Source organism: Paramisgurnus dabryanus, chromosome 15 (genome assembly GCF_030506205.2).
Source record: "Paramisgurnus dabryanus chromosome 15, PD_genome_1.1, whole genome shotgun sequence".
Lineage (NCBI taxonomy): Eukaryota > Metazoa > Chordata > Actinopteri > Cypriniformes > Cobitidae > Paramisgurnus > Paramisgurnus dabryanus.
Genome location: NC_133351.1, coordinates 30,405,035 through 30,422,564, shown reverse-complemented (window position 1 = coordinate 30,422,564; position 17,530 = coordinate 30,405,035). Strand labels below are relative to the sequence as shown.

Sequence of the window (17,530 nt, the reverse complement as noted above, 5' to 3'; positions counted from 1 at the left end):
TGGCTTAACTTGCAATCTCATTACTGATTGGCTGACTTTGCTGCCACTCAAAACATTTAGCCAATTATTTTAAAGTGGAGGGGCAGTGAGATGCCTGTGATGTCATAAGCATCAGTTTTTCAGATTGGGCCGTTTTCTGGCTGGCATTTCTAAAAGAGGAATTTCTATGAGACTGAGATGTTTAGCATGTCTAGCACTTGTTGTATGTTTGTGAATGCGGGTAGACTACCATTATTCAACAAAGACAATGTAAAAATGGTTTTTCATTCTCTGTGCCCTTTAATAGGAAAATCGTGGCCATGAACACAAATAAATAAATCACTTTTTTTGACTATACCACGACATGCCCTGAGAATGGGTTGAACTATGTTATATTTTAGCATCTTTAAAAGTAGGCACTTTTTTGCCTAGAATTTTTTCTTTTTTTTGACTTCATAAGGTTTCATCCTGGGTCATTTTTCAAACAGCATCAAAAGAGTTCCCATCTACTCTGGGCTCTTATTGGCTGCTTTTTCTCCATTATTTGGTCTGAGTCATCTATTTCAAAACCTTTTTGTCTTGTAGTAAAAGAAAATTGATATGTTGGCACATCACAGTCATATTTTTCTCCACATAGCTAATTTCAAGATAATTGTGTTTAGATGATTACAAAAACATTTTAGTCAGGTGACCCTAAACTTGTAGTTTTGTATATCACATCAATGATGATCAAAAAAAGCTTCTTCTACATGACATATGATATGATATTATAGATATATATTATATTAATAGTGTATTTTGTGTAGTGGTGGATGAGCAGAACGCTCACACAGAAGAGCAAGAGCTTCAGTCTCCTACAGACTTCAGGAAGGACAATGAGGAGGAAAACAAAGACAATGAGAAGGACGAAGACACTAAAGAACTGGAATCACTGCCATGTAAGTGCACACTTTTCAAAATCAAAGTCATCTCTGTTTTGCTGGATTTACACAGTAGTGCCCACAAGTGATGTCCGGAGGGTTTATTTGCACAATTTTTGCTTATATTCGATAACCATACATGTTCTAGTAAAGCATCAAAATACTAGGAGTATGGAACAAATTACAAAACACTAAACTTAAAAAGTTTAGGGTATTTATTTATTTTACAAAATAATTGCAGAATGGCGAAATACACTATTTTATACTAATATATAAAAAAAATTAATGCTTACAGAAAATAAAGCACACCCTGATTGAATCATATTATTAATGCTTGACTGAGTTAGTTCTGCGCATAATCTTTTGTCAAGTGTCCTTAAATTCTTCCCAAAGCTGAGCTTCAGTTTATATGCCAGGCACAACTATGCACATGCATTCAAAATCTTTAATAATAAGTTTGAAAAGCGACATCACCTTTGGCCACTACTGTACATCAATGGATGCAGTATTGTGCAGTAGTTTTCAGTTAGTAATTGTTGTTCCAGTTTCAGTTCTTCATGTTAATACCAAATCTAAATGTATACCACACATAATATACTGGATTCCACAATGCAGCGTGATAGGGTCTTGTGATTAATGCGTATTACCGTCTCAAATGAGAACTGTGGTATAATGCCTTTACCGTTCAATATTTGACATTATTAAACGGTTAGTTCCAATCCTTGATTCCGATTGGTCAATAGCTGTGCTTTATTCACGATAAAACACGGCTATGACCGCTTCACTCAACGGTTCTATCACTGCGCCCTTAGCAACCACACATATCAGTTTGTGAACGGTTTGTTGTTTTTATTTGAGCTTTGATGCATATTACACATTGGAATGTTGTTGTTCACGGTCAGGGACTACTTTTTTTTAGCAGAAGAAATGCTTTTATTGATTTAACTTCACAAAAGTTACTTTTTTATATTGTTTGGTAACTTATTCACGATACAGCACAGCCTCTTGTACCTTATTGCTTACATAGTAGGGAGCATACAGTATATACATACTGCTCCTCCAAGTTATCTTGCGAGTCTCATGTTTATTTATCATATGTGTCGCGACAAAACAAGCAGTCACAAGACTCAATGATCATCAATAAAGAATCAATGCTCGTCTTACACTACCAGTCAAACATTTTGGAAAAACTTGACTGAAATGTTAACACAGTGCTCGAATTGAATCAGGTCTCATTTGGGGATCCCCACCATGCAACATGACATAGCAGCAAACCCAAAATGGCAACACATTACTACCTTTAACACGAATCAAATATTGATTTATAAGCCAAAATATTTTGTATAAAGGCTAGAAACTAAAGTTTGACTAGATAGGATCTAAATGGGTTAGGCCTATAAGTAGTGTTTAAGTTGAGTGCAGGATAGCCTACATTAGGTGGTGCAAGTTGCTTTCTTTATTAGTAACTTAGACTATTCATTTAACCATTTTACATAAAACATTCAGCAAAAAAGCTGTTCAAATTATTTGAACTGACATCAATTTATGAGCAATTGATATGAAATGCATTACTTGGGTAACGCTGAGGCTTCGATTCATACATAGAGATCCTTATTTTCAAAGTTGTTGGTCACAATGTAATTACTTTGTTGCCATGACTTAGTTGTGACTTTGGGCGATTCTATGTTTTTAATATTAGTGTGGTTCAGCCTTCAATGAGGATGTGATTTAAAATATATATAAAAAATAATGCTCCAACATCACATTGTGTAAACTGTTGTTTTTTTTTCATTAAAGAACTAAACAGATGCAGATGTCATCAGTTAAAGGGGTCATAGCATGAAAATGTTAGCATTGCCACTTTGTAGGTTTGAGCAAAAATGTGTCGTTTTGGGTGTGTTTTTTAAAATGCAAATAAGCGGATGAAGTGCAAACACTGATCACAATGATGGTGGTTTGTTGTAATTCAAACTCAATTGTGCTGTCTAGTCCTTCTTTTCTCTCTCTTTCTCTCTGCACTAAATAGCAGTGCAGTGGTTGGATAGTGCAGATTAAGGGGGCGGTATTATTCTAATTAGATATCCTTATGACATCATAATGAAAGCCAAATTTCAATGACCTATTTTTGCTCACACCTACAAAGTGGCAATGCTAACATTTTCATGCCATGGCCCCTTTAAATAAATAAAATAAATTCATATATGTTAAATTATTTCAAATTCAATTATAGTTAAATAATTAATTCACAAAATGTACTACTAACAGGTTTGTCAGCATTATCTTTACTAATATCAAAATTTATCTGAAGGTGTTTGTTTAAATGCTTTAAATTAATTCCATAGACAAAAATATAGCTTTGCCAAACAGATTCATTTCTGTTATTAGAAAACTAAAATTTTATAAAAAAAAAAATTTAAATAGCTGACTTGGATTGATTATTGAAGACAAATAAGCCAATAAAAACCCAGATTATATGTGAACTCCTTCGGTATTCTTTAAAATCTAAGGTAAAACTTCTTGATAAGATAACAAAAGTACGGTTTAGCTTTTTTTTAGGCAAAGGGTGACTGCATTTATAAAACAGAGTTTTGATTTTTTTTGGATGATTTTAGTCACAACATAATTCTCAGTTATATTTGTGTTATGCCATAGATTGTATGAGTTTATTATTATTCTGTAATGTGCAAAAAATAAAGAATAAATGAGTGTTTCAAAACGTTTGACCGGTAGTGTACATACAGTATAGACGTAGTGTGCCACCATCAATAAGATGTGTTAACAGTCAAACGTGATCTATCGATAGCTAAATATACTCAAAATCTGAATCATTTTACTTTTCCCAAATTTACTATTATGCTTAGATGACATACTGTATGTTAACCAACATGAGTCAGATGTTAATATTTTTCTGATACTGGATTACTGAATGCCATTATAAAGCTTGGAAGAGCCACGTTCTTATTATATAACTTATTATATATAGCTTTAAATGTGTTTGGCTGAAAGAATAGTCATACATCTACTGTAGAATGGCTTGAGAGTGGGCAAAATTCGGGCTAAATAACAATCTGGTTTAAAGTATTTCTTTAAACTTTTCTGTAACAAGTACACTTTGTTGGACTGCCTTAGTGGATGTAATGGTCAATGCTGCCCTCTACTGGCCTATCCTAATAACCATTTGAAAATGGCTGTTAAAAAGCATTACCAGAATAACTTATAATGGGAGGATATTGTTGTGCTGTTTGAATACAGTAGCTGTAATGAATTGATCTGTTCAAGATCTCATGTTTTGTTCTGTTTCTGCACCTACAGTGGCCAAGTCACCGTGCTCACCGCCAGACAGACGTATCAGTCGCAGCACGCAATCCTGCGGTTCGTTTTCCATCACACCCTTCACCACGAGCAAGGAGAATCTGCCTGTTCTCAACACACGCATCATCTGTCCTGGTATGACCACAAAACATAAGCCCACGTGACCGCTTAAACAACAGTTTACACTGCTGAGGTCTGGAGAACGTAAGCATGTTAAATAGCGAAATGGGCTACGGGCGTTGCCAAGCTCTAGAATAGACAAATAAATCCACGTAAACCATATCACTTGTGTGCTATATTCTAAGTTTCTAAAGCCGTATCATAGCTTTAAATGCAGATTTTTGTAATAAGATATACAAAAACACTTACACAATGTGATATATTTCTTACAGCTGGGTACTTGTGAGCTACAATCTTAACATTTCTCCTTTGGTTGGTCTGTAGGACTGCGGGCAGGTCTTGCTGCCTCTATAGCTGGAAGCTCCATAATCAGTAAAATGCTGCTTGCCAACATAGACCCATTTGGTGCCACACCTTTTATAGATCCTGATCTGGACTCATTGTAAGAGCCTCTGTATTTCTTCATAAGCATCTCTTTAAAAGTTTGTGCAGATCTTATACGAGTAATTTCTCTGACAGGGAGGGCTATATGGAGAAGTGCGTGATGAATAATTACTTTGGGATCGGGTTGGATGCAAAGATCTCATTGGAATTCAACAACAAGCGTGAGGAGCATCCAGAGAAATGCAGGTAGGTATTTTCCTAAACTTAAGCATCTTTGGTATGACCAATAACATCGAGTTAATAGTCTCTGCTTTTAATTTGATCTTTCAGAAGTCGCACTAAGAACATGATGTGGTACGGAGTTTTGGGAACGAAAGAGCTCCTACAGCGAACCTATAAGAATTTAGAGCAGAAAGTTCAGTTGGAGGTAAGTCATCAATGAGGACGATTAGTTAAAATTAGGGCTGTCAAACGAATAATCGCGATTAATTGCATACTAAATAAAAGTTTGTGTTTGCATATAATATGACTTTGTACTGTCTGTAATTATTACGTATGTATAATACACACACATAAATGTATATGTAAGGAATAATTGACGACGGGCCATTGAATTATAAGAAAATAATGCACACCCAAGGTGCAATTTGCGGAGTGCCGTTACACCGCGGGTGTGCATTATGACAAGTGAGGTGTGCGGTTATCAGAAATTAATGCATACCCACGGAACATTTCTCAGCCAATCAGAATACAGCATTCAACAGACCCGTGGTATAAATTTAAGAAAAATGTTTTTAGATATATTTTTATTTATTAATATATAATTTAAATTATATGAAAATATAAATAAATATATATTTACATGTAATTATTTCTTAAATACAGACATGTTTGTGTGTGTATTTATATATACATAATAATTACACACATTACACAAACATATAATATGCAAACATAAACTTTTATTTTGTATGCTATTAATCACAAATAATCGTTTGACAGCCCTACTTAAAATCACTTTACACTGACAGAATATGATATGGGGTTTGAAACATTTATTGGGGTGGGGGGTTAATGTAAAATTCATACGATTTCAATATTCCTAGCAATAAATTTGGGTAACAGGGTTACAACCACAAGAGTTACTGTGTGTGGTAAGTGCCAAACAATTGAGTCAATGCTGAATGATAAACTGTTACCTTTGTAAGACAAGTATAACTGGTCCTAATCTTGCCTTAAGCACTAGGGGTCAGAAGGTTTTGTTGGCTGGTGACCGCTGGCCCAGTTTCTCCTCATGGTCATGTGATTGATTCCACAGTGTGATGGCCAGTACATCCCACTCCCCAGTCTTCAGGGAATTGCCGTGCTGAACATCCCCAGTTACGCCGGGGGGACCAACTTCTGGGGCGGGACCAAAGAAGATGATGTAAGTCACTCTGATGACATCAAAGATGTCTGCCTTCAAAACATTTTCCATCCCGGCTCTAACTAACATCAAGGGTTCAGCAATTATGCTTGAAAAGGAAATAGTCTAGTGTTTTTTTAAAATAGAGAAAATTCAAGTATTGAGTTAGTTAAGCTTGAAATGTGCAGCTGGTTTTTGACTAAACCTATTGAACCTGGTCTGACACAGGTCATTGTTCAGAACGAGTGACCCTTTTGGCAGCTGGTTTGTTTTAGCTCACGTGGCCTTGTTCAATCTCAGGCTTGAGAATTAGTTCACTAACGGACACTGTTTGTGTGATACAGAATCCTGTTGTTACTGTGCGTATCAGTGTGCTTAGATGACTGCAAATTATTTTTTGTGAAATATGTATTTGAAATGCTTTCAAGCAGGAAAAGTAGTTTATAGAGGGTATATTGAAATAAAATAAAATAAAGTGTTACAACTAAGTTGTACAGACCCATGTCAAGAGCCCTCTAGTGGTGAATAAGTAAGGGATAATGTAGAGGCAGCCGGTAGTTATCGGGAAATAAGCCCCGACAGTGTGATCAGGACCCGACGCGAAGCGGAGGGTCGTGTATCACACTGAAGGGGCTTATTTCCCGATAACTACCGGCTGACTCTACATTATCCCGCTTATTACACGGCTACTTGCCACATAAGAAAAAAAACTGGACATGAATATGAATTTGAAACATTTTATTGGCATATTTGTTTTAAATTAACATTTTTATCCTTCCGCGAAACTTTGCACAGATGCATAAAATGATCGTAATACTTTATTAAGATCCTCTGCTTCATACTTGTCTCCATTTTTTCTCTTTTAGCCAGTCTTTGAGAAGTTTTAATGCCCATTCTGTATTTTTTTTGTGTGTTGGCTTCGGAGCTGTCATGCTCTATTTTGTCAAGTTCAGTCTCAGTAAGCTCTCTGTGTCTTGTCGTGGTTGTCGAGTGTTTGTCACAAGATGGCGCCAAACAGACAGTAATCTTTATTGATCTTTATTGGCGCGGAGCGATTTTACTCGTGCAAGTAGTCCGGCTATGCGTTATTATTTTGGAGCGGTTATTATTTGAAAAGAACGAACCTGCAAATGTCTCAACTGACCAATCAGAAACAAGCATTCCAGAGAGCCGTGTAATAAGCTAAATTAATGTCAGTTCTGCATTCTTGAAAATAATCTGGTTTATTTATTGTGCTATTCCTATCACCAAACAGTTTAAATGAATAGTTTTTCAAACAGTCTCACACTTTACAGTGGTTGCCATCAAATAGTTTCTTCTCCTAATTCATGCTTTTGGTTGAGCCAACGTTCCTGTGTCAGAGACGCTCAATGGAGCAATAAAGTTTTTTTAGGAAATCAATAAAACAAATTGACTTCAACTGAGAAAGGAAGTATTTTAACATTGATAAAATGTGAGCATATCACATTATTGCGTTTTCATTTGAAAACACGTTACTTTTGCTATGGTAATGCGTGCCATCGACACTACCACAAAGTTTTTGATCTTCGTAAATGCCGCACACCCTGTTTTAGTTTGAAAACTTCAGAATTGCACTGCACTGTAGACCAGGGCTTGTCAACTTCCGGCCCGCAGGCCAAATGCGGCCCTCCAGTCACCTTTATCCGTCCCGCCGGTCATCTTTGTCTGATTTAAAAACAGTGTGGTTACTTTTACCTTTCCACTGTACATGACAAATAAGTAAGGGATAATGTAGAGGCAGCCGGTAGTTATTGGGAAATAAGCCCCGACAGTGTGATCAGGACCCGACGCGAAGCGGAGGGTCTTGTATCACACTGAAGGGGCTTATTTCCCAATAACTACCGGCTGCCTCTACATTATCCCGCTTATTACACGGCTACTTGCCACATAAGAAAAAAAACTGGACATGAATATGAATTTGAAACATTTTATTGGCATATTTGTTTTAAATTAACATTTTTATCCTTCCGCGAAACTTTGCACAGATGCATAAAATGATCGTAATACCTTTTTAAGATCCTCTGCTTCATACTTGTCTGTCTCCATTTTTTCTCTTTTAGCCAGTCTTAGAGAAGTTTTAATGCCCATTCTGTATTTTTTTGTGTGTTGGCTTCGTAGCTGTCATGCTCTATTTTGTCAAGTTCAGTCTCAGTAAGCTGTCTGTGTCTTGTCGTGGTTGTCGAGTGTTTGTCACAAGATGGCGCCAAACAGACAGTAATCTTTATTGATGTTTATTGGCGCGGAGCGATTTTACTCGTGCAAGTAGTCCGGCTATGCGTTATTATTTTGGAGCGGTTATTATTTGAAAAGAACGAACCTGCAAATGTCTCAACTGACCAATCAGAATCAAGCATTCCAGAGAGCCGTGTAATAAAGGCCGATAAACCGGAAGGAGAGTCAGAAAGGGACTGCATTGGGTTCAAACCATCTGTGGGTGCGTAATTATTGGATCCAATTTGAGCTTTGTATGCATTAAAAAAATAAACTTGTGCGACTTCACCGCATGTGACACGCCGACCGGAAGTAATATATTTCAGTATCAATACACTGTGTGAAAAGTATTCATAATTTTTTGTTTAACTTTATTAGTAACACTTGATCAAATTATTATTAAAGTAAATTATTAACTATATGTATAAATATTTTTGCAGATTAAAGGCTCTTGGAATGAGCTTTTTTCCCATGTTCACACGGTTAAACAAGAATTTGATTATTGCCACTAGGGGGCGAACTCCGACAGTCGTGTCCAGATAGTGTACAATGGAAATGCGATTTAGCCAATATATCTTTAAAATATGAAACAAGAAAACATGAAGTGCCGTTTCAGTCATTAGAAGAAGACTGGCTACAGTATATGATGTGAATGCTTGAAATGTTACAATTTATAAAAGTGAAACAGTTATAAAAAAAAAAGTTTAAGAGGTCTACATGTGTTGATTATTTTTAATATATGACCTATAACTAAAAGCTTATATTTCATAGGTAAAAATAAAAAAATATATCACATGTAAAAAATATGGGTAGTAGGGGTTTGGCTTGCATCATATTTATAATTTTTAAATCATGAAGAAGAAAAGTTGAAGACCCCTGCTGTAGACACTTACATAAACGAAGGCTTTGCTGTTTTGGGTCTTCTGGATCATTTTGTGTCCTTCCTTAAAGCAACACCAAAGAGTTTTTTTACCTTAAAATAACGTTTCCAAAAAAATTTCAGTGGTTCATCCACTCAAAACAGGGTGAATGGCACTTTTACATTCGCTTTGCAGCCCTCTATCGGCCAAAACCGCACTAAAGAAGTTTCCAACCGTCGGGTAGTGGTCCTGTAGTTCGAGTGAGAACTACAAAAACTTGCTTTACGGCATACCTACAATCCAATCAGAGTCAGCTATGCTGCAGTATTTACAACAGTGCTAATGAACAATTACGCTTCTAACCTGTAGGGGGAGCAATGAGCAATAACTCTTTAGTGTTGCTTTAAATCATCAAGCCCCTTTCACATTATTAAATAATTACTTAAACTAAGTTTTGATCTATTTTGCAGATATTTTGTGCCCCTTCATTCGATGATAAAATCTTGGAAGTGGTTGCTGTGTTTGGCAGTATGCAAATGGCGGTCTCAAGGGTAATCAAACTGCAGCATCATCGTATTGCACAGGTAACCACACTTCACAAATACATCACAGATCTGTAGTTTTTTGTAAATGGTGATAGTGTTGTGTATCTTCAACTTAACCTAATCTCAACCTCACAGTGTCGTACGGTTAAAATCACCATCCTGGGAGATGAAGGAGTGCCTGTCCAGGTGGATGGAGAGGCGTGGATTCAACCTCCCGGGGTCATCAAGATTCAACACAAAAACCGGGCCCAGATGTTGACAAGAGATAGGGTAAGTGCTTTTGGAAGAGAACTGAAACACAGAAATGACATAAGCAGTTGCCCAGAGCATTTAGGGGTTACGGCCGCCCTCACTTTAATCGTGCCCAAGCACAGTTGTCCCCTCTCCTCACTGCACATCTGCAGCACATGTCAGAGCATTTCTTTTCATTTTTCAATCTTGCTTAGTAATATTCATCACATTCTCAGTTAATAGACTGTGGGCTAAGTTTTGTGATTGTTTTTCGAAGGCATTTGAAAACACATTAAAGTCATGGGAGGATAAACTGAAATACGACAAGCCTCCATTGAGGCCACATCTGTACCCTCAGCATTCTGTGGATCTGGCCACAGAAGAAGAGGCCGCGCTCATCCAGATGTGCGCTCGAGCTGCCGAAGATCTCATCACTAGGATTTGCGAGGCTGCCAAAAACTACCAGCTACTTGAGCAGGAGCTCGCCCATGCTGTCAATGCCTCCTCTCACGCCATCAACAAAACACACCCCAAGTTCCCTGAGGTAAGAATGCGACCAGCACATGAGTTTGATGCTGCGTTATTGAATTATTCAGCCTTAATGCACTAAAGAAAAGGTTCATATTCATGGTGTTTATCAGCACAGTTAGTTTTTGATAGGGTTGTCCCCAAACAGAATGATATTCTGGAGTCAGTTTGAATTTAGAATTGAAAATTAAATTGCCCATCACATTGACCGACTTGCCTCTGTTGATTCTGGATGTAATGTTTGTGAACATGCCATTAAAGACGGATTTGTTTTGTTCTTTTAGAGCCTGACAAGAAACACTGCCATCGAAGTAGCCAGCAATGTGAAGGCCCTTCATAATGAGACTGAATCTTTGCTAGTAGGACGTGTGCCATTGGTGAGTTTGTTATGACGGTGATATGGATTCTGTATGTTTACCTTATTTATGACGTAAATCTTAATTGTGTTTTCCTTGTTGATAAGATTAAATTCAGTTTTTATTTATATAGTGCTTTGCACAGTTGTTTAATTGTTCCTAAGCAGCTTAACATTCATGATAAAAAGAGAAAACACAGAAAAATCAGAGAACAACAAAAGTAACAAAGTAAATAAAATCGTACTAGCAAGTGTTGTAATAATGTAACACAGTGTTCTTCAACCCTGGTCCTCAAGGACCCCCTTCCAGAAAGTTTTAAATGTCTCCCTAACAAGCTATAAAATAAATCAGGTGTGTTAATTAAGGAGACAACTAAAACTTTCTGGAAGGGTGTCCTCGAGGACCGGGGTTGAAGAACACTGATGTAACATAAAGGAGAAAGGTCTAAGTTGAGTTAATGTCAGCTGACTCACAAGGGGTTTAAAAACTTTTCCTTGAGAGAGAACCAGACTTAGCAGATCATATAGAAGATATATATATAAATATATATATATATATATATATATATATATATATATATATATATATATATATATATATATATATATATATATATATATATATATATATATATATATATTGAATACTATATTAGAAAATTTTATGGGAATTAAAAGTTTAAATTAAAAGTAAATGGAAGTGGTTGGTTGTAACTGGGCAGACTTATGCAATCCAGTAGAAAAAATACTGTAGTATTAAGTACTATATATTAAAAAATTTTATAAACTAAATAATAATAAAATAATAAATAAGATGTATAATATATAATAAATAAATAATAAAAAATATAATTTAACTTTTTCCTCGCCATTGACGAGTTAACTTGTCAATTAAGACAAAACACTTCCCTGCCAATGGCGCTTTCCTGACGAGTTTCAACGGTAATCTCTATTTCCGCTATTATCCACTAGGTGGCGCTCTTACCAAAATTATAAAAAACTGAAGCATCAACTAATTCAACAACATAGAAAACTCTGTGTATATTTTGAGAAACGCTCTGAATCTGATCTCTAACAAAAGTCCTTTACAAAAATGCAAATACAATTTTTTAACCTACCCATATTTAAGAGGTTTTAAAAATAAAAAAATAAAGATAGGATGAAACGTTTTATTTTCATTTTGTTTCTTTGTTTGTTTGAATGCAGATGGTCTGTTCTTTCATTTGATATATTTTATGGTTATATATTTATAGAAAATATTCCTTGTGAAAATTACAAAAAATGCTGGAATTATTAAAAAATTTAGAAATGAAAGTAAAGCGGTCGGTGGTCGCTGGTGAGACATTGTCTGGGCATCACACTGATATTTTTCTACATTTTTTAATAATCAGATCAGTTGTTTGAAGAGGTTCACAGCAGCAGGAACTGGGTCTGTTAGTCTCAGTGTCCTTGGGTTCGAGGACGAGACATGTTAGAAAAACAAAATCTTATTAGCGTAGGGGCTGCTTACATATAATGCAAGTGTCATACAGTATAATGGAGGAATGTGTGCTCGGTTCTGGACAAGCTAACTATTCTGGCATAAGTATATTTACTAGACAAATTATGTGAATGCTTTGTTAAAGAGAAATGTCTGTAGTTTAGATCAGCATACCAGTGTTGTTCTCTAAAGAAAAGAAATATGCCAAGAAACTGAGAAAACTGGGCACATGGTTGTTTCCAACCAAAACTTGTCATTTAGCAATATGGACGAGAATCAAATCTCATGTCAGGTTTCAACTTGTGCACGCAAGTTTCTGAGTTAGCATGAAGATGTGTATGTTTTTGATATCATGAAAAGGAAAACTAGAAATCAATAGATGTCTCTTTAAGCGTGATATTTCTTATTTTTCCCTACTGGATAAATACTGCCGTATACTTATTTGTTTATTAAGATTCATAAACACTATCTAGAATTTTTACTTTTAAGTTTACTATCGGAAGTACAAAATTGTGGCATTTATTCATGTGGGCATTGCATTATTAAAGGAATAGTTCATACAAAAAGGAAAAACATGCATCATTTACTACCATAGTATTATTTTTCCTAGTATGGAAGTCAATGGTGCCCCTGATCTGCTTTGTTGCAAACATTTTTTTTAAATATTTTCCTTTGTATTGAGCAGAACAAAGTCATTTAAACAGGTTTGTAACAACATGAGAATGAGTAAATGATGACAAACTTAAAAATCTTCAGTAAACTGTTCCTTTAAAGGATTTTCTTATGTGAAATACTTATAATTTAAGGGTTTAAAAATGACAAGGTTATTAGTTTTTTCTTCTTCAGTTATCAGTGATCTCATTCCAAACTACATTTTCCAGCCTTTATTTCATTTCACTTTCAAGCTACCAAATAACTTAAAGATGGTTCATTTGAACTTGCAAGGCCAAAGTGTCAATCTTCAGGTCGAAAAAGTTCATTTTCTTTGCCAGGTTGCGTTTCTTCGTGTCATGCGGCTTCTAAATCGTGAATTTATAGAGAGTGATTGTTGAGGATTGTTTCTAGCCGCCACATTTATCAATGTGAGATCATTCATATGATGAGATTGGCTTCATACAAACGTGTCATGAATCATACACGAACCCTTTTGTAAGATGATTTCTGAACTCAAATCTGCTCTTGTTGCTACATAAGATTGATAAATGAGAATAAATAAAATACAAATAGAGACTTTTGCTAGGCTCCTGCTTCTAAGATTTCTCTTTGAGGGAAAACATTCACACGCTATATATACAGTAGGCCTTAACTACATCCAGGCTTGTGATAAATATTTACATATGTTGAACATATCTAAAAACTATGAATAGGCGCAGCTACACTTAGCGTAGATGATGCGCGTCTTTGCTGACATGTTCTACCACAGTGATAGTTGAGATGCAGTTCTTGTTACTATGGTTACAAACATTTACCGCCTCCAACAATAAATGAACAATGACTGCTGAGCCGAAAATAAAATACTCGGATAATGAAATGAGAAAATGATACAAGTTTTAAGTACATTCATATTTTGGTACCGTGCAGCAACAACATAACAGAAAAAAATCTGGACATCTGGCAGAAGGTAAAAGTCAGTGACGCAGCGCTCTGTTCCTGTCTCTGTAATGTATACCTTTGACAATAATTTGTTATTTCTAACAATTTAGTGCTGCTAAAACAACATTTTTTAATAAAATCTCTATATCTAAAGGGTTCTGTAGCCTGTATATATACTGTCAGAAATAAAGGTACAAAACTGTACCTTTGCTCTTGCTGGGATGGTTCCTTCAAAGGTAATTTTTTTAACTCATGCTTTTATTTTTTTCGAGACTTTACACTTACTTTAAACTACAGGGTTCACACGGGTCCTTGAAATCCTTGAAAGTTTGTGAATCTGGGGGAAAAAACTCCAGGCCCTGGGAAGTTTTTGAAAATATACATCCGTAGATACAGGTCATTGAAAGTGCTTGAGTTTTCTGGAAAAAAATCCATATTTTTCCCTGTGTAGTGTAGGATAATATCATAAAAATGCTAGACTTTTTAAGCACACGTGCTAAACTGTTCTTTTTAAATGCTTATATCTTCTGTATGCAAATGTTGATTCATACCAAAATGCTTTTTTGCATAGTTGTGGTTGACACATGAAAACGCCTCGGGTTACGTATGTAACTGTTGTTCCCTGAGAAGGGAACGAGACGCTGCGTCTCCCTTGCCATACTTCCTGCGTCCCTGTAACGCCATCTTTGGCAATATTTCAGATAGCGATATACTTCCTGGCTCCCACGTCACCCTGTCTTTGTCATTAAGCCTCACCATTGGTTGAATTTGATATACACATTCAGACACACTTACCCTTGGAGGCTTCCTCAAAGTGTCACCGCAGTGACACAGCGCGAGTTCCCTCGAATGGGAACTTTAACAATGTATCTTAAAAGGGAACACAATGTAACCTTGCTCTCACTTGAAATGTGTCCCCACATTTAGTCCTTGAATTTGAGGGTAATGGACCTGGAAAGTCCTTGAAAGGTTCTTGAAGTTAACTGAGGTGTTGGAACCCTGAACTAGGTGTAAGATTGATTTAACCTCAGATGTGTCATGTGACCTTTACACAACACTACAATATCTCAATAAACTGAGAACTCATGAAAAAGTTTTATTACGTTTTATGTACTAATAAATAAAATTACCAAATGAAAGTTCATGTAATATTAACAAAGAAAAAAAGTAAAATACTACTGATAAAAACTTTAAAACTGATGAAATGTGCTATTGAATTATTCAAATATTTATTTAAAATCTCTTACGGGGTACTTCAAGTAAATAATTTAGGTCAAGGGGGTTTGGCTGAACATTGGCTCAGGCTGTGAGTTTTTCTCTTTAGCAACTGGACCCTCCACATGAAGAGCTGCTGTCCAGTAGTCTGCAGAGTGTAGAAGTTGAACTGGGGAAGCTGGCTGAGATCCCCTGGCTCTATCACATCCTACAGCCCAATGATGAGGAGGTGAGCACAATAAACACACACAAAAAACTCTTTGGGTAACCAACAGAAGGAATATTCCTAGAAATATACTTAAAGCTGCAGTCTGTAACTCTGGCCTCTCTATCGCCATCTCTGATTAAAATATAAAATTGCAGTTATTTGCGGAGTGATGTTCTGGGTGTGCGTTGTGCTTCACCTCGCTACTCTGCGTGGATGAATCTCATGTCTGTGATCACTGCATCAGAGCAGATCTGTCATTTTACATCCACATGACAGAAGTACATCCTAGTACAGTGGTTTTCAAACTGGAGGGGGGGGTGCGAGATGGTGCCGGGGGGCCCCAGTGTTATGACATTTTATGAAATACATTAATTTTTTAGGAATGCTGTGTAATTAAACCTAAAAAATAAGGCTACTAACCAAAAGCACTACTTTTTTGTATAATTTAATGTTTTTTTTAATACAATTTTAGAATTTGAGAGTTTTAGAACAGTTTTTTGTCACAAATTTTCTTTGGGGGCCCGCGAAGGAATGCACCGTACACAAGGGGGGCCGCACGCTGAAAAAGTTTGGGAACCACTGTCCTAGTACATCTAAAAACGACCAATCTAAACCCATATTAGTTATCTATTTTCAACCATTCACTCAGCGGATGTACAGCCAAGCCTGAAGTGAAGTAATATATCTGCCGTGTTTGTTCTGAATAAATGATAACGCAAGTGTTTAAACAGATGCCTTACCGGTTCAAAGGAAGCTGTCTCTGCTACAGTAATTAATCACTTCCGATGTTGAAAATCCCTGCTGATATTAACTCTTGTTTTAGCACAAGCTCGCAGTTTTTAACCTATGATTCCCTAGATGTAAAAACCTAAAAAACTGACATATTAACATGCTGTTCCCATGGGCGTAGCCAGGGTTTAAAAATTTGTGAGGTCCAGAGGTGTCAAGGGTTAATTGCTATCACATGGCAAAAAGTGCAGTAAAAGAAACTTTAAGTACACTTAGTAAATATACTATTTTGTGCACTAATTTTGAAGTTAATTTACCAAAAATTTGTCTTAGTACTTAAGATAAACTATTATTGGTATTGTATACTTTTTAAGGTGCATTAAAGTACTACTGAAGTGGAACTATACCTTTCATTAGTATATTTGTAGTGCGTAGTTATAATACAATTAAGTGTACTTTATATTTACCTAGGATCTTATTTATTCTGTATTAAAGGGGACAGAGAAGAAAAAAAGTTTTTCCCTTGACTAAGTTGAATAACGGTAGTCTGAACATCTCCGTTTCTGAAAATTCCGAAATTCCTATTTAGACATGGGCTAATCTGAACAATGGATACATGTTACGTAAAATGCATCTCTCTCATTCAATTGCCTCCCCTTCAAAATATTTTGCATACATTCGGCCTCTCGCCTCCAATGGGAAGTAAACTGCAGCTGAGTTCGGGAAATTAAAGGCGAAATGGCGAGTCGCGTTCCGAGGTGACCTCTTCTATCTGTAAAATTTTGGTCTGTCCGTGTTCTGAAGACACAACGTTTACATTCTTTTGAGTGGCAGCAAAGGCAGCCAATCAGCATCAAGTGTTTGTATTTCACAATGAGATTGCCAGTTAAGCCCGAAGGGACACCAAAAAGATGCAAAACCACGGGTTTAAAATCCCCCACCCTAATATAGCTTTCTAAGAGAGGTTTTAGGAAGATTCTAAGGCATTACAGACCCAAACAAAATGTTGTTGTCTACACATCACAGAACAAGAATAAATACCCCGTTCAATCATTCAATGTCACCTTTAACCTTTTTGCCATTTTACATTTTGGATACACATTAGACTGGATAATTAATTTATTTTCATGCAACAATGTTTATAACAGCATTATATTAATCGTTTTAACCTGTTAGCCAGCACTTCTATTTTTGAGCATTTTCTGAAAAACGACAACTCCAAACTAAAACGTCTGCAGCTCTTAAACCCTATGGTCTATATTCATAATTCTGGTCTTGTTTGAAACTAGACACTTGACATATTGTTGCCTAATAGTCATAACAACTCAGAGTAGTAAAGAAACAGAGTAAAACAAGGTAAAATATACATTAAATGACTTCCGTTTTTCTTTAAATAACATTCACTTAGCAAAAAAGGTATGAAATGGTCATCTG

General features: G+C 36.1%; 1 protein-coding gene across 9 annotated transcripts in view; it reads left to right on the top strand.

Moving 5' to 3' along the window:
• Window positions 1-17,530, top strand: part of dgkh (diacylglycerol kinase, eta) — a 151,383-nt gene that overhangs the window by 107,521 nt on the left and 26,332 nt on the right. For all 9 annotated transcript variants that reach the window (XM_065293029.2, XM_065293031.2, XM_065293027.2 and 6 more), the window contains 11 exons: window positions 786-917; window positions 4,212-4,346; window positions 4,656-4,773; window positions 4,851-4,961; window positions 5,046-5,142; window positions 6,034-6,141; window positions 9,683-9,796; window positions 9,893-10,027; window positions 10,266-10,532; window positions 10,801-10,893; window positions 15,269-15,388. In XM_065293029.2, the coding sequence (XP_065149101.1) occupies window positions 786-917; window positions 4,212-4,346; window positions 4,656-4,773; window positions 4,851-4,961; window positions 5,046-5,142; window positions 6,034-6,141; window positions 9,683-9,796; window positions 9,893-10,027; window positions 10,266-10,532; window positions 10,801-10,893; window positions 15,269-15,388 (1,430 nt within the window). The remainder of the gene's footprint in view (window positions 1-785; window positions 918-4,211; window positions 4,347-4,655; window positions 4,774-4,850; window positions 4,962-5,045; window positions 5,143-6,033; window positions 6,142-9,682; window positions 9,797-9,892; window positions 10,028-10,265; window positions 10,533-10,800; window positions 10,894-15,268; window positions 15,389-17,530) is intronic.